The sequence below is a fragment of the Podarcis filfolensis genome, assembly GCF_964270895.1.
Source record: "Podarcis filfolensis genome assembly, chromosome: 3".
Taxonomy (NCBI): domain Eukaryota; kingdom Metazoa; phylum Chordata; class Lepidosauria; order Squamata; family Lacertidae; genus Podarcis; species Podarcis filfolensis.
Window position 1 is genome coordinate 24472486 of NC_139606.1, and position 18468 is coordinate 24490953.

The window sequence follows — 18468 nt, forward strand, 5'->3', positions numbered from 1 at the left end:
GTACAGTTCAGGAATTTTTTTTTTACACCGCATCGTATTTCTGTATGTGTGTGCAATTTGCTTTTAGTAGGCAGCACCGAACCACAAAACCATGTTTGAACATTTATCATCTCAGGGAGATGGGATGCTGAGGTAGTAAATCCAATTTTGAATTTCATAATCTGAGCTGAGATGTTTTTAGAGTAACAATGATCCTTTGTAAACAGCACTTCCCCAAAGGTGACACTGTCTAATTTTTCCTTGCTACTTTTATTCAGCCACTGCAGCTGTAAGTCAGTTCCTACACACACACACACACACACACACACACTAGATTTTTTCCCCGTTGGTGGGATATTGTTTCATTTTCCCATTAGCAGATGCAGTCAAACTGCTGATGAAGTTAAAAGTCCCTTGAGTGTTGAAGTACACTTTTTTATATATAAGTCATGTGTTACGCTCTCATCTGTCTGAGTTCTGAAGCCGGTAAGATTTGCTTTGTAAATAAGTCCATTATATATTCCACTGACAACATGATTAAAGTGGCTGCCTAGGATTGAAATTTAAAATCAGGCTAGAAATAGGAAGTAGCAAATCCTATTTTTTTCTGGATTATAAGGTTACAAATACTCTGCATTGGAAATTACTACAACTTAGCAAAATGCCTATCATTAGGGTGGACATTGTGCATGACAGGCTTGGGTACAGCAAGGAGCCTTTGTGTACAAAAAAATTTGCAAGGAGTGGACTCCCACTGTCCTAAGTTTAGCACTTTGCCATTCACTCCTAAAGAGAAAAGGTAACCCTTTACAGAAAATCAAGTGATACCTCCAGAACTACATTTCAATGGGGCCAAAAACTTTGTTCCCTTTTGTGTTATATATTGTAGAATGTAAGTTTTCTTTTTACTGATCGTATGTTAGGTGCTCTGGGAGACTTAAATAACGTATTCCTGCATAACAGGCTCCTTATGAATTCCCTACTCACTTCTGTTTTCAATTGCAGATCCTGCTCACAACAGTTGCCCGGATCCTGGTACACCCCATTATGGAATACAGAATAGTTCTAGAGGCTATGAGGTAATTTTTTTGGTGCTGTTACATTTAGAGGACCTGTTTACACATGGTGCTTTAGGAGCACCGATCTTGGTCTGCTAGAAACCTAGGGGTTTGTGCCGAGTTGTTTCCAGCTTTTAAAAGCCCATACATTTTGAAATGTCTTCTTCCAGCATTTTCAAGAGAACCTTCCTGTTGATTTCATTGAACAGCTCGAAACATTGAAACCTTCTCACAATGATTATAACATAAGCATTTTTAAGTAAAAGGGGGGGGGGAGGACACCCAATATTTATTTTAGCGATAAGAATAATATGAGCATGGTCAGAATGGCTGGTGCTCAATTAACATTTTTGATCTTTTTTGGGGGGGGGGGCAACAGATAGTTTGTCAAGTGATTTCATTTAATTGGTGAATTGTGATGAATCTCCAGCACAAATACTGAAACGGAAATTATCATGCATATTGGTCAATGTACTGCTTGATTGTGTGCTCTCCATATAATCTCTCAATTAGGCACAAGGCAGTAACTTGAGGGTCTGTCTTGAGAGCAATTGACAAATAGTTTCAAAAGTACATAAACACCACAGCTGACTTAGCATTTTGCATATTTATGACTGTTTCAAGTGAAATTCTAACACAGTGTGAACCGTAAAGGTCAGTAAGAAGTCAGTAAGTCAATGTATCTGTTGTGGAGGTTTGACTCCAATTTCCTCACCCTTTGCAAAACCATAATCAGTCCTTAAATGATAAAGATTGGGCAATTATCTATCTTCTCTTCTTACCCCATTTTTCTCCTGAGTGAAATGGTTTGCTGTATTATTTTCTTACTAGTGCAAAACTGAATATTGAATGCACAAACTCACATACACAGTTACTGGTCAATTGAAAACGACATGTTTGCAACTTTGACTGTTGGGTGATTTACCATGGGCTCTATCTATATGGGGAAAGGACAACTTTCTCTGCCAGGGTTTCTTCTCCTGAGTCAATCAGTCTTGAAGGAAAGCTTTCTAACTCTTTCACATTAATTAGTTAAAGCTATAGTTGAAGAGTAGGATAAGCTGACATACTTAGCAGCCCTTAAAGCAAAAAAGTAGAATTTTTCTTTTAAAACAAAACAAAAAGAATATTCACATTGAGGAATACAGTTACTGTGTTTGTCACACATGTCAGTTCACGGAGGACCAAGCTGTTTTCAATGAAACACAGACAAAATGGGGAGAGAGGTAATGTGTGCCAAGCATTTGGTCTTCTTCTCCATGGAAACTCGCTGTATTCATTGACTTGATTGGAAAAGGAAAAGAAGGGAAATGTCCAAAATGTTATTTCGTGTTGTGGCAAAGAGATGAATATTATGTGTTCGATTGTTGTTATTTCTCCTTTTAAATTTTCTTTTTAATTCTTTAGGTTGGGAGCAGAGTCTTTTTCAGATGTAGGAAGGGTTATCACGTCCAGGGGTCAACTACACGCACTTGTCTTGCAAATCTAACTTGGAGTGGCATACAGCCCGAATGCATTTGTAAGTAACAAATGTTAACTACTTCAGTTATGTATCTTTTTTAAAGAAAATGTTGTTGTTGTTGTTGTTGATGATGATGATGATGATGATGAAGAAGAAACAGGATGGTAAAATAAAAACTTCACTTTCAATACCTGACACAAGGTCACTACCCAGAAGCAATATTTGCTTGGTGATCCAGGCAACTGTGGAGCATTCTAGCTCAGGGCTTGTGTACATGTTGCATTTGCTAACATGTACATGTCCTCTTATGTGACGGGAGATTTCTGGATCAGTGAGAGCTGGACCATAAAGAAGGCTGATCGCTGCAGAATTGATGCTTTTGAATTATGGTGCTGGAGGAGACTCTTGAGAGTCCCATGGACTGCAAGAAGATCAAACCTATCCATTCTTAAGGAAATCAGCCCTGAGTGCTCACTGGAAGGACAGATCGTGAAGCTGAGGCTCCAATACTTTGGCCACCTCATGAGAAGAGAAGACTCCCTGGAAAAGACCCTGATGCTGGGAAAGATGGAGGGCACAAGGAGAAGGGGACGACAGAGGACGAGATGGTTGGACAGTGTTCTCGAAGCTACGAACATGAGTTTGATCAAGCTGCGGAAGGCAGTGGAAGACAGGAGTGCCTGGCGTGCTCTGGTCCATGGGGTCACGAAGAGTCGGACATGACTAAACAACTAAACAACAACAACTATGCCATAATTATCATATACCCTTAGATGTGTGGAAGTGGGAAGGAAGTCTTGTTTTAGATAAGGACTGGGTTCTTCAAAAATTACACTCAGTTGCTTTTCTTCCTGGATTTTGGAGTTCTGAATTACCCACACTTGTTTCTGAAGTGCAACCAATACATTAGGAATTCTTAATTTCTCTCTTTCTCTCTCTCTCTCTCTCTCTGTGTGTGTAAACACACCACAGACAAACATTTTTATCAGACAGGTGCATGCATTTCTTTCCTTAGTTTAGTTTTCTCATGATTTCCTGTCCCCCATTAACAAAACATAGCTGCACATGGAAAAAGCATTGCAAAAAAGCAGTAATGTGATTGCATGCACAATTGCAATCTGGCTTTTTCTTCCAGTATTGCTTCCCCCCTGTCATTCTGTTCCATTCCAAGAAATTCAGTGCTGACGTGACTGTGGCTCTTGGCCTCAGAAAGGGGCATCCTCCATCCCTAGCCCTATAGTCAAAGTGTGATTAAGTGTCAGGCAAATGTCCCAGGCTCTGCATGAAATGCTTGAAGATTAATATATTTAGATTTTTTTATGACAGCTAGAAGACAAAAAAGAAGACATCAGAGAGCATATTCAGTAAAGTACATTGATGTGAAGTAAGACTGACCTTAGGTTCTTATCTTATTTCAAATTAACTTTGAGATGCTGTGAATGAGCAGAGCACAAAGAAGAAGAGAAGTATACTTACAGTGGCTTGTACAACCAGTGTAGCATAGTAAAAACCTTTCTATGGAACCTTTATTTTGCAGAGGTTTATAATGAATTTATTTAGCACAGAAATCGCTGTGTAATTTTCAAGGTTCTTTGAGTCACTGAAATGGAAGTGAAGCAGACAGCTCAGTAATTCATAGTACTGATCACAGCCTAATTTGCAATGACGTGTGGTTTAGCTTTCCTTTTCTTTTTCTCTGTTACCTTCCTAATAATCTTCCATGTGCGGTGAAAGAAGGTGTTCTGAATACCCTCGAGTCCAACTTATTTTACATTTCTCGCTCACATTGCTTCTTTGTCAAAAACATGTTCACCTGCAACACAGAAAAAACATGCCAAGCTATTCATAACATGGAAGTTGACTACATTTTTGCTTACAGTAACAACACGTTCATTGCATTTTTCTGGATTTGGATATATACTTTGCTGATATATATATATATTTTTCAAACTTTCAGCTCATGCTTGCAGGCAGCCAGAGACACCTGCAAACGTGGATGTGAAAGCAATTGATCTGCCTACCTTAGGCTACACTTTGGTGTATACGTGTCAGCCAGGATTTTTCCTTGCCGGTGGATCAGAACACCGAACGTGTAAGCCAGATATGAAATGGACAGGAAAGTCACCGGTTTGTAAAAGTAAGTTACTGATGAAAATAATGCTTCAATTAGTTTCTACTTGCTAACAAGTCCAAGCTCATGCATAATAATAAAAAATGTGCGCTGTGATGTGAATCAGGCCTGCTATGTTTCAAAATATTGCATTAGTATCCCTTTCCTTTGTATAGATGATAAAAGTAGCAATGAACCCGTGAGATCGACGTGCCATTTTCAAGACTGAAGAGTGTATATGTTTCTTCTTTGCCCCACAAGTCATGCGTGTAGGTGTTCAGCTTCTTGAATGGGCTGGGCTACCTTTTGGGAAACTCTGGCAAGCAGTTACAAGAGTTGTTGAGAGCCTATCAGGCTGATGGGGCTGCTTAAAGCCTGTGACCGTATATGCACTTAGCTGGGGACCTTATTTCCTTCTTTTGGGGGGCGGGGGATAGGAGCAGATGGACCAGTGGCCAGCAAACCAGGAGCAGCCCAGCAGCTCACATTGCCAGCCCCCCTCCACTTACCCTCTGCGCAAACTTGGGAGTCTCACCTCGCCTCAGGGCTATGCCAACCTTGGAACCCTTACCTGCAGTGTCTCCAGGAATACACTCATGGAAGACACAGCTTGTAAAGCTCATAGTATTGGTGATGCATATTTACTTCTTCCGCTGCATGAGCTGCTGTATCTCCTTATGCCTTGTTACATCTTTAGCAGAACATCTGCAGTAGCTGACCATGCTGAAATTGTATGTTCTTGTAATCACGATGCTAGGATGGAGACAATTTTCAGGTGTCTTTCATACACAAAAATAGATACACTGCTTTAACTAGCCTCATGGCTTCCAGTGAGCCAGTCATATGCTCTGAACTGCTCTGAACCTAAGAGTTCCTTGGAGGAGTTGCAGGCTCGCCACTGGAGCAGCAGTCCTGTGCTACAGGCACAAAACACATAGAGGCACATTGGTGATATCCAGTAGCCACTTCTCAACTTCAACCACACATCAACCTTCAAAGTGCCAGTGAGCATTTCTACCATGTAGTTGAGTGGCCAGGATGGAATTTGCGACCTTATCAATACCTACAAACACACCCCTGCTTACTCCCCCATTATCCATGAGGCGGAATCAAGTCTTAAAATCAAGTCTAGACTTTCTTTCAGATTGTGCTTTCCTATAGGAAACAGTGACAGCCCCTGATATTCATCCTGACTTTCCCTTGAAATGTGTTAAAACATCCATATCCACTGCACGCAGTGGGGCAGTGCTAGAAATCTGCTAGATATCTCATTTAGAGGCTGTATGCTGAGCTGAATTGCCCCGAGTTATGATTTCTTTTGACAAGGGACGACCTTTCTTCAAACAGCCGAAATACGTATGAATATTGAAAGTGTTTCTCTTCTTTTTGTCACTCTTGGACATTAATCTCAGATCCCTAAAGGCTGGGGTTTTTTTAAGGCTCCAGAGAATTGTTTTGTCCCTGACCTAGTCCATGGGGCATTGCTCACTGAAGCTCCCAAACAAACCAATCTTCATTCACTTCTTGTGTATAGAACTTTTCAGTTAAAAGTACTGTTAGAAAAATTGAAGGGGCTTTACAGCTGTACAAGTGGAAATGCAACCCAAGATACAGATTTGGCATACCTTTACTTGAAAAGCATCTGCCTGCAGCAGACAAGAATCTTGCTTGTCCTTGGGCAGGGATTTGTTCCACGTTTCTAAAGGAAAATATTTGTTGTTTTGTGCAATATGTATCTATGTATTTTCTCCTTCCAATCATTATGATGTGGGTGGTGAGAGCATTTCTCTCCATGCAACTGGTGGCATATTGATTTTTTTATTATTATTTTAAAAAAGGCTGAAAGGCTGCAGTGATTTCTGATTGAATTACCTCATGTCCCCTGACCCTTCCAGTGGATTAAATATGGCGTAACCACTACTCTTTAGTCCTTTATCATCAATAGTAGACAAAGGCCATGTAAAACAAGCAGATATTGGGACAAAGTTTCATACAATTGCATGTGATGTTTATTTTGCCCTCAGCTTTCTGTGTTTTTATCTTCCAAAATCATTTGTGCTTCACAGTGTTTCTGATTTAGGGTTCAGTTGGAGGTTAAACATGGCATCTTGGCACCTGCTGTATCTCTTGAAGGGTAGCCTCTTATGAGTCAGTGTGTGCTTATACTTCTTCAGGAATTTCTCATAATGCAACAAATGTGTGTTGCCTCGTCTTTGTGCAGCAGTCTTAAAAATGGGACTTGCCCTTAGAAATGAGGAGAAGCTGAACTCTATATGATTTAGCCTCCCTCTGGCATGATCTAGCCCGACTTGTCTCTCAGACTTGGTTGGAGGAAGGTCTCCACAACTCTTGACGCTACTTGCTATAGTTTCCTGTCAGGTCAGATGGACACTCTGCGTGACCATCTTATGAATTACATGGTGTGTCCCCACCCTCTCAAGGAAGAATGACAAGTAAGTAGCACTCCTATATATCAAACATAGCTAGGTTGGGCTTGAATGGGGTGGGGGTGGGGGTGGGGGTGGGGGGTGTTGCAACTAAGCTTCCCTTAATCTCAGTCTATGTCACAGTCTTACAGTTTTTCATGTGTTGTCTTTTAGTGTTTAATGTATATATAGTACTAAAGATGTCAAATTATGAAATGATTGGTGGGTCCTGCAAGAATACTGGATCAAATAAATATGTATTTTTTTGTTTTTCATTTATATGAAAAACAATGTTTTTGTATAAATCTACATGTTTCTTTTATAAACAATCTACATGTCTCATTCTAGTAAGAATTAGCAGCACAACAAAAAGATAGATTTTGTGACACCCTGGTCAAAATTTGCCCATGGGTCTTCAACCCTGTAACATTACCTAATTCAACTTGTTTGAGAATGAGCTCTGCTCCTTGCCATTTAACAATGTGCCTAAAACCAACCTGAACAAAAGCACCTATAAGATTTAATTTCTCAGACAGCATTCTTACACAGCAGATATATCAATAAATTAATAGATTCTGATGGAACAATCTGAGATGCATTTCAGAATTCAAGCTTTCTGCTGAACAATCCTAAAACAATTAGGCAAACTATGGGTGTCACAAGTATCAAAGGCAGCAGGTGTCTGTGTTATTTCTGGAGAGAAGGATGAAAGCCTAGGATCTGCCTAGGGTACAGAATCAGGCTTGCAGATCTGCCTGCTTCCCTCTATTGAACTGCCCCTTGCCCCTCTCTCCATTCTAGTCTTGGGCTGGAATCTGCAACACACTTAGTAGGGTGTAAGCCCAGTTGGGTACAATGGGACCTACTTCAGAGTGATTATGCCTAGGATTGTGTTATTAGTAGATTAGTGGCAACGTCACCCCAATACCTGGTGGCCATGTATGCATTGCAGTGCACACTTAAGTACCACTCTGCAATATAGCACACATGCCAAAGATCTATCCACCACAGCTGGCATGTATTATGAAGCGTTGTCATTGTCTTGGCAGTTCCTGGGGTATTATACAATTAGTTCAGTATAATTTAATTGTAGGTTACAAGTATGTACAATGGTGTCCCGCAAGACGAATGCCTCGCAAAACGAAAAATGCGCAAGACGAAAGGGTTTTTCGGTTTTTGCATCGCTTCGCTAGACGATTTTCCCTATGGGCTTGCTTCGCAAGACGAAATGTCTTGCGAGTTCTTGCAAGTTTGTTTCCTTTGTTCCTTTGTTTCCTTGTTTTCTTAAAGCCGCTAAGCCGTTAATAGCCGCTAAGCCGTTAATAGCCGCTAAGCCGCTAAGCCGTTAATAGCCGCTAAGCCTTTAATAGCCGCTAAGCCGTTAATAGCCGTGCTTCACAAGACGAAAAAACCGCAAGACGAAGAGACTCACGGAACGGATTAATTTCGTCTTGTGAGGCACCACTGTATATATGTAATAATAATGATGGACATACAGGTGCAACATCTTTGTCACCAATATAAGGCTCTCTTTTACAACACTGTAGCTGATATAAAACTAATCATTTTTTAGAAATGAGTGCAGTAATTATTTCTGCAATCAGCAAGCTTGCCACAATACAAATGGACTCCCTGGAGATTTCCATCTCATTCTTTCCCCCCCTCTCTGATGAGTGTGTAGAATTATAACTGCTTGGATATGTAATATAGATTTTACTTCTGCTATAAATGGTAGGCGTATTGGAGAACACACAATTGCCTCAATCAAGAATGATGTATCAACATTCTATACATAACTCAGTATGTTCATAAAAATGATAATTTGTCTTTTTACTTGTAGGTAAAGGAGTGAGAGAAGTTAATGAAACAATAACTAAAACTCCAGGTTTGTATACGAGAACAGTTTTAGAACTAAATACATTAAATCGCTCTCTAGTCCAGTGTTTCTCATACAGCAAAATTCTTTCTAACTTTCAAATGAATCATTTCATTACAAATGACAAACCGAAACAATTTCACAAAAGTACTGGCATATAAAAATTGCTGTCCGAAATTGGTCATGACACAACTCTCTCTCTGTCTCTCTCTCTCTGTGCGTATATATATATATATAGCCTTTAATACAATGTCCTCTTATGTGGCATAATCGAAGATGTTTGTATGGCTTAGCTTTCATGGAGACAGTAAATCAGTGTCTGGGTTATACTACTATAGGCTACAGGTCGGGGTTCATATGACTGAATACCACTCCATAAGAAAAAAATGTATCCACATAGAAAACGAAGGATTCTAATGCTCCATTATAGTTTCCTGTGTGGAGAGAATGGACACAAATGGACTAAATTTGTTTCGTGTCAATTTCACACATGGCCAATATGAAGACTGATCAATTCCATCTACGTATGGTATTTAAAAAAATTCTTACCTTTACCAGGTGGTCCAAGAGTTGGCTTTTCACCACCCTCCCTCCATTATTTAACATGTTCTAGCCACTTGACATGGCTAGAAAGCACAGCAGATGCCAACATGGCTTGCAAAAGGGCCTCAAAAGTCCTTGGGATGACAGGCTGTGATGACATGCCATCCCTCCTTTGATGTATGGGGGGGATGTTTTCATGGAAGGGTACATAGGGGCAGGTATCTCCCCACCCCTCACCCCTATCAAGTTCAGAAGAGGGATGGTACATCAAATCCCCTTGTAGGTATTTTCAGACTGATTTTCAAGGCATTCAACAACTGCTACTCTTCGTGGTCATTCCAAGTATGTAGAACCAGTTTTTAAAAGGTAGGCCATGGAACATGGGCCCTAAGTAAGAGAAGAGTAGATTTCGGCATTCTCATTCACGAGTGCATTAAAGGGCTCCAGGTCAGTTGTGTTGTCTTTGGGATTAAGATTACTCCCCTCCCCCCCCAAATAATAATAATTCTCAAGCATTCCTAAAATACACTTATACCCTCAATCATATGCATCTCCACCTGCAATCTGAGGTAGTACAACCCATACATTCTTGTTTCAGTGAGAACTAGGCCAATACCAAAAGAGTAATTTTACATATTAAAGACAAGGCGCTAGATAAAGTTGCTTTATATCAGACAGTGCACTATAATGGAGAGCCTTATAATGAAAGTAGAATTGCATTATACTGAGATTTCAGGTAAAATCTATTTCATTTTCATCTTATGAATGTTCAAGTTCACAATAAAAAAATGTATTCTAAAATTTAGATTTGGAAATGAAGTTTAAACTTTTGCCTAAATCTGCTTAAAGTTGCATAACTTTATATGAGTAAATGTTAAACTCACAGCACTTGTAGGCACATTTTGTTACAATTGCAATGGGTAAGCCACTTTTCAAAGCAGATAGTAGACTTGACACTTTACCTGTCTCCTAAATGGAGGAAGAAGAAAGTTGCACGTCCTCAGACTAGTTCCGTGTAACACAGACTTGGGGCGACTCCACACATTGTATAACCTAAAAATGTAAATGTGGATGGGACAAAAACATGTTTGCAGACACATGTAATATATAGGTAGTTCACATTAGAAGTTGTGATTGGCTGTGCCACCCTTTTTATGCTGAAAACAACAAAAACTACCTAGATTTCAATCTGTGTTAAATACCACCACTCCCGTGAGCCGTTTCATTAAGATAGTTATTGCTGACATAAACTTGGATCCATTCTATATGCAGAAAATGTATTCAATTTGTGTGACTTTCGTTATGCACCTTGTGCTAAAGGTAAAAGGTAAAGGGACCCCTGACCATTAGGTCCAGTCGTGGCCGACTCTGGGGTTGCGGCGCTCATCTCGCTTTATTGGCCGAGGGAGCCGGCATACAGCTTCTGGGTCATGTGGCCAGCATGACTAAGCTGCTTCTGGCGAACCAGAGCAGCGCACGGAAACGCTGTTTACCTTCCCGCCGGTATCTACTTGCACTCTGACATGCTTTCAAACTTCTAGGTTGGCAGGAGCAGGGACTGAGCAACAGGAGCTCACCCAGTCACAGGGATTCGAACCGCCGACCTTCTGATCGGCAAGTCCTAGGCTCTGTGGTTTAACCCACAGCGCCACCCGTGTCCCTAGCACCTTGTGCTAGGACACCGCAAATAAAATAAAATCCCAAGGTGTTGTTCTGCTTGCGCAAAAGGAAGCAACATAGCCTCCCTATTCTGACACTGTGTGAACTGTTGTATGCAAGAGTGTTAGCAGCAATTGTTTTCCTTTTGCTCAAAATTGTTTAGATCCAGCCCATCATCAAGCTCAGTTCACTTAATTTCCCCAAAACATAACTTGCAGCACATTAAGTGAAATTTACACTGGTTCCTAGGGGGAGAAGTGCTTGGCTCTGCTCAAGTGTGTTTGTGCAATAACCATGAAGATACACCAGTTCTGCAGAGTTCATTAGACCATCACCGTAGGAAATGAGTGCATATAAGAATTAGGCACTGCCTTCTACTAATGACCAGACTACCTGAAAAGCAAATATATGTATGGTTCTACTTTTCTCTGCTGCAGTTCATACATTCATCTGGGGGCCGAGCTTCAACAACATAGTAGAAGAGTAGCTCTCAGTCTTTTCTTTCTGCTGTGCAGATGCTTTGCAGTGCAAACTGTACTCCTCATAAGTGCTCCCTTGCATTGACACCTTGTTCAACCTGGTTGTCCATACAAAGGTCTCAGTTCACACTGAAGTGGTGGAGGGGAGATCCTGAGTGAAGGAATGGAATAACTTGTGCCACTCCATCATGTTGGCTCAGTAGTGCCCTCATTGAATGTATGAATCTCCTTTCTACTATACCAAGTTGTATAAGATTTTAAACTTCCATCTGAGCAAATTTGTTGTTGAGTAATTCATTGTGCACTCATTAATAGTTACTAACTACCACACTACTGTAGTTGAATCTTTTTCTCACTGCATAAATTTAGTCAAATGAGTAGGGTAGGGAACAACCGTGCAAGTCGTCGTTTCTCGGTTTGTGTCACAGTCTTACAGTCTCTGCAGTGTGTCTCTAGTGTTGAATGTGCAGCATGTATTTATTTATTTAAACAGTCTTACATGCAAAGTGTGTTTCCTATGTCTCAAAGTAAATGCTTTTGTCATCTGAGGTCATTTATGAGCTGATTTTGAGATACAGTGGTACCTCGGGTTACATACACTTCAGGTTACATACGCTTCAGGTTACAGACCCCGCTAACCCAGAAATAGTACCTCAGGTTAAGAACTTTGCTTCAGGATGAGAAAAGAAATCATGCTCCGGCGGTACGGAGGCAGCTGGAAGCCCCATTAGCTAAAGTGGTGCTTCAGGTTAAGAACAGTTTCAGGTTAAGAACGGACCTCCGGAACAAATTAAGTACTTAACCCGAGGTATCACTGTACAGTGCACAATCAATTTTTGATATATAATTTGTTGATATCCCTGTTTTCCTGGAAGTTTTGCTTTTATCTCTGTTATACTGCAAAATGATGAATAAGGATCATCTACCAGATCCTAGCTTTGCTCACGCATTCCTAGAATTTCTATGGCTTGGAGATAGGGCTGTGTATGACCGCTCTGCCTCTTCTGTCCCCATCCCACTCTAGTGCTCCTGTAGAAAGATCCAAAGTATCTGAAAGATCTAAGTGCAACCATCTGAATATGCAGAGAATCTCCTCTTCAGACCTTTCTTAAAAGGTGTCTGGCCCCATGACCCCTCCATACTTGATGCCCATACACATTCTTTGAATGGAATAATAGATGTTTTATTTTATTTTTACCTTGCTTAGGATGCCCTGATAGGGATTTTGGTTCCTCTTACTTTCTCATATTTGAATCTTTAATTTTAGTTCTCCACATTTCTGAAGCAATTAGCAAATGAGTCGTTTTTTTAAAACCCCTCACAAAAGTTCAACAGCATTTTAGTGAGAATTTTTATGTAATAAACACATTATTGTAAACACTTTTGATTAATACACATTTTTGCAGGTAACTTTCCCTAACATAATGTGGCTTTTCATATGTAATTGCCACTGGTGTATTGGTGAAAAGTGTGCATATATCACTTTTTCTACACATTGGTTGGAGAACTGCACCACAAAATTCACAGAAATGTGAATTTTAAAGGATAGCAGTGTTTTTGTTCACAAAGTGCAAATTAGGTAGTTCCTCTTCCAAATGCGAGCAAAATCTAATTTCTTCCCCACCCCCTACCTCTTGTGCACAATTTAATTGTTACATCGGGATATGTTTGCACAAACTTTACGGGGAGGTTGTACAATATTGGTTGTTTATTGAGTGCCCGTTCTGATTTGCTTGAGGGAGGTTATATGACTTTACATCGGGAAATTGCTATCCCACACTTTCCAGTGCATTTTCTCATCACTTTCCTTACCACAAAAAAGTCTGATCTGAAGCAGGTTTATTGCACAAGATCACCAAATCCTCTTTAATTGTGAAACCCGAATTTGTATGTTTTATTCAAATAGTGACCGTATGAAACTTTGTAAGAAGATCTCCCAGCTGTTGGGAATTGCAAGTGCAGAAATCACAGTTGCACATAAACTGAGCTTCCAGCAGGCATCTGGTTGGCCACTCTGTGATGCTGAGGTTGCTGGATTAGATGTGTCAATCGCCTGATCCAGCAGGCTGTTCTTTCTTCCCATGCAAGTGTATCAGAGCAACCAGGGAACAGCTGTCTTTTATTTGTTTATTTCCGCCCCCCCCCCCCCGTTCTTCAGCCAAATAATAATAATATGGTCCCAGTCTTAACGCTAGCTCTTAGCTGCAAACTTACTGAAATGACCAGCTGGTGAAACCTCAAGGAGAGAAAGAGAAAAGTTTCTGGTCTCTCAGCTCCGCTGATGGAGAAACCCTTTCAAACTTACCTCTCCTTCTACTGTGATGAGTGGAAGAGCTACTTCATTTTACTTATAGGACCTAGATTACTGTTTGATGTCAGGCTTTCAGACCCTTCTAATGATTTGGGCCACTGTGAATTTTACTGCTTTTGTTGTTTACATTTTAGAGTGTTCCTAGTATTTTATCCTCCTCAGCTCTCCTTATGAAGGAAAAATAGAGTAGAAATGATTATAAATAAATAAAATAAATTTCCGTAACTTAGCTTCTGACCTATCAGGTCCCATATAACACACCAGACGTGTGTTTTGCTCTGCAATTGAAGGCCGGAAACAAGAATAGCAAAATTTCCTTAAGTTGGAAAATGTGCATGCGCACAATAGGGAGCTTGTCTTTTCTCAGTTTGGACTTGTGTATGATGACCTTGCCTGGTGGAGAGCCACTACTCGCTTAATTTTGTCACATTGCTAGTGTGGGTTATCCCCTGCAGTTTTCCTAATGCAGTTCTAAGTGTACTTGGGCACAGGGAAAATTTAACATGTGGAGCCTACCTCAGAATCCTTAGAATATTTCACACCAATTTCTGTAGCTTTATTTTATACCTCAGTAACTTCCATACGAGATTTTTTAATGCTGCTGAGGCAATGTTTTTAATGCAGTCAACTTCGAATGGTAATAAAATGATGGTACAAAGTGTATTTAATGTGGTGCTGTGTTACACAGCTGTGCTGTTCCTGAAGATCATTCCACAATGTTTTCCTTCAAAAATGAATCCTGTTCAGCAAAGGTTCTCCTACAACTGTAATTAGTGGTTTCCTCTTTCTGTCCCTTTTATTGATTCCTGTTCAGCACAGCTTGAGGGGATTAGTGGTGTATTGCCTCTTAATAAGTCAGCTTTTGTTCATGTGTGAGTTAATTGCTGGTTTCCTCTCATTCCCTCCCCCCTTATAATGAAATGTTGCTATTTTGCTAGATAAGAAATAAAATAAACAATTAAAGGAAGCCGGTAATTAAAACCCCTCCCATGGGAAACAGAAGCTGACTAATAAGCAATGATTCATCACTAATCCCTCAGGCTTGTCAAACAGGAAACAGTAAAACTACCGTAGGAAACTTACTGGTAAAGGCAAGTAGCATCTGAAGCATCTCAGTAGTTCATTGCCAAATGACACCTAGTGCTTCAGTAGGGATGCTTGAGAAATTCAATCTTTATGAATTCTTATATGAGCTGACCTGATACACACCTCCCAGACTGGAGTGCAGATCAAAATTCGTTTATACTCTGACTTTCAGACATTCTGAATAGCCTAGCACAATTTTTGGCTCACAAAAAAGAAACAAAATTGTACATTAAGAAATGCAGATATTTAAGTGAAAAGCCATAAAGGCTGCAATTCTATTGCCCCTGGGAGGACATTCCCAGGGGCAAAAGAAACACCAGATCATCATCTTGAAGGCTGGAAAAAGAGCTTCGAACTAAAGGGGCTGGGAGGAAACAGATGTTGAATCCCCCTTCCCAACCCACATGGCATTCCAAGTGCTTGGACCAACTAATTTTGGAGCTCTGCCTTCAGTAGGGGCAAACGGGCGTTCGGGGGGGAGGGCATGCTGGTGGATGACCCATCCGAAAAACCCCATCAAAACCTGGGAGGAAATAAAGTGTTGAAGAGGTATACAAGATTAGTAAATATCCTTTCATCACCTCCATGAGATGAAGTTTGGGGTGGATCACTTCCATGCACTTACAATGTGAAATCCAACAGTGGCAGACCTTGCAGTCTCAAATTTCAGAGGCGCCCAAAATTCGGCACCTCACTAACGCCCTCCATTCTATATCGTATTTGGGGTGCCCCTTGAGGCTCTGCAGCCAGTGCAGCTGAAATGGTTGTGCGCCTCTTAATCTGCCTCTGTGTCAAACAGGGAGAGTTTTGCATGGACAAGTATATTACAAACTACTATGTCATTGACATAGGATGTATGGTATTTTCATCTGCTGTACTAGAAAATGAAGGAAATGGCATAATGACACACATGGCAATTGTCAGTCTTTGAACATGCAGAATGGAGGTCCATGTATCTTACATCTTCACAAAAAATATGGGAATTAGGGGGTGGGGGACTGAGAAAGCAATATAGAAATCTGCAAGTTTCAGCTGCAAATCTCTGCCTAGTTTTTCATGCGTTCATCTAACTGAAGTCAATGAGACACTTAGGCATGTATAACTTCTGTCAAGAGTACACTCAAACTGCCTTGAATTTGTTCTAAAGGATAGTAAGGAGTGTTTCTCTTAGTAATACAACTTGCATTATGACCAACTGATCATTTCATTATTGTTCCAACATATGATCCTAAATCCATTGGTAATAAAGAGGATATGTTTTCTCTCATGTATTTCTGGAGAAGCTGAAGTGAGAGATCCAAAGCAATTTGCTTTGGACTTCAACTGCAGCAGGAAGATGTCACTATGCATAAAGATTCACCATAAGTTCATATACTCTATTATCATTGATACTATAAATATTTCAATACAACAAAGGTTTTGAAACAATGTGTGGACCCTCTAATAGTGAACTAAATAATGAATACGCAAAGAAGTAGAGAGACACATCTGCTTGCATTTTGTTGTAGTGATTTACTTCTTTGTTCATCTTTTCTCCAGTTCCTTCAGATGTATTTTTTATAAATTCATTGTGGAAAGGTTTTTATGAGCATCAAGGGAAAAGACAACCTGCAACTCTAACCGTTGACTGGTTCAATGCTACAAGCAGTAAAGTGAATGCTACATTCATTGAAGCATCTAGCACACAGCTCAAGCTATCAGGTGAGGTTTGAAATTCCATTTTGAAGCTGCAATCAAGGTTTCGGAGACATGTTCCTACCTGTTTCGATTTACATGTAGCATGTGTAAGGTAGAAGAAGAGATCTATTTATACTACTAGAAAGCCTTATATTGTGACACGACACTTAGAAATGATCTGGTTGCTTGCAGCTGAATCTGATGAATGAAATAGGTTTCAATTAAAATTATTATTGTTTGCTACCTCTATTAACCTGTAGAAGAAATCCCATCCTGTAGTCACCACACTTCCCCTTTGATACCTGGCACTTAGGGAACATTGACATTTTGTTGCTGATGTAAATATAATAATATTTCTTTACATGCAAAGTTTATGCCATTTTGCTAAGTTTTTCCATGCCAATGCTTTGTAAAAATAAACCTCTATATATCTTACTCCCACAAATTATTTTGATAAACAAAATCTATCCCATAGTTACTTCTAATTCAAAACATAGTCTTTTCCGTAGCATGGTTTTATAATCAGATCTAGCAATTGAAACATTTTAAAAAAAATCAAACAGACTCTTAAAAGCTCTGTGCACATTTGCAAGTTAATGCACACATTGAACTTACATTAGTTACCAACTGAGGGACAATATGGGCCCCTCCAGACATCATTATTTGTCCTCAATATGCTAACAGGGAAGTTATACATGATGACATGTTAAATAACATTTGTGTCTACAAAAGCTTTGGAATGGCCATACTGCTTTGTTTGCAACAGGTGCGTGTTTAAAGGGAGAGAGGAAAAACTGTTGTTAATGGAAGGTTTCCTGGTTGGTTTGCCTTTTCATTGCTCACGTGAAGGGGCTGCATGCTAGGCCAAAATGCTTGTTCATATCTCAGTTGATGGCGCTAATATATGATAATCTGAGTATGACTTTTAAAAACTGGTTCAGAGGTGAACCATTGCTTTAAAAGCTGGTTTGTAGGAATACATGACACCATTTATTTAAATGCAGTAATATCTAATTACGTGGTTTTTTATGTAAATGAAGTTTAAGCTAGCTAAATATTTTACATCATCTACAGAAAAGATTAATATTTTGTTCAGTCTAAAAATACACAGAGTGAACATGTTTTAAAATGCACTTTCTATAATTTTCTTTGCAGGCGTTTACAAGAAAGAGGAGGCCCATTTGCTTTTGAAAGTCTATCAAATTAAAAATCCTAGAGAGGGTTCTGCAAGCAAGTTTGAAAATGACAAATGGGCCTTAGATGGCTATGTAAGTAAACACAGAAGATGTTTATGTGACTCAAATGTTGTCCCCACCTAGTAGAATATCTCTTCTCTCTCGTATATTTTTACATTTGTGGTGGTATGCATTTTGAAATGTATAAAACCCATCATTACTCCCTTGACTCCTTAAGAGAAGTATTTTTTGCACACATCTGCTTTATTGCATTTAACATTGCCTTGTTCCCAAAGAATGAGACACAGAACAACTAAGATGGAAGATTTTGCTGGGCCAACTTTCTCATGGACTTTGGGATATTTTAAAATACTGGAACAGAATATTAATTTCATTACGTGGTTTCCTTCCTTATGGAGGTCCTAATTTGAAGGCAGAAGTTTCTCGTTTTTCAAAAGTAATTATAATCTTCACTGAAGATTATTGTTGGAAGGAAAGCTATGAAATTGCAGAACTGCAATTTCCTAGAGTGTATTAACTATGTATCCGTTGTTCTTCCCGATTAAGAAATGTTGTGTGTTTGAGGTTGGATCCAGTAACCAAGGTGTGCTTTCCCACTCACTGTAA

At 39.8% G+C, this 18468-nt stretch overlaps 1 protein-coding gene across 5 annotated transcripts in view; it reads left to right on the top strand.

Annotated features, from left to right (window-relative positions):
• CSMD1 (CUB and Sushi multiple domains 1) overlaps positions 1 to 18468 on the top strand; it is a 937839-nt gene that overhangs the window by 904011 nt on the left and 15360 nt on the right. For 4 of the 5 annotated variants that reach the window (XM_083606880.1, XM_083606882.1, XM_083606884.1 and 1 more), the window contains 6 exons: positions 985 to 1058; positions 2445 to 2556; positions 4457 to 4636; positions 8876 to 8920; positions 16529 to 16690; positions 17822 to 17934. In XM_083606880.1, coding sequence (XP_083463006.1) covers positions 985 to 1058; positions 2445 to 2556; positions 4457 to 4636; positions 8876 to 8920; positions 16529 to 16690; positions 17822 to 17934 — 686 coding nt within the window. The remainder of the gene's footprint in view (positions 1 to 984; positions 1059 to 2444; positions 2557 to 4456; positions 4637 to 8875; positions 8921 to 16528; positions 16691 to 17821; positions 17935 to 18468) is intronic. The other variant, XM_083606881.1, reaches the window with a different exon arrangement.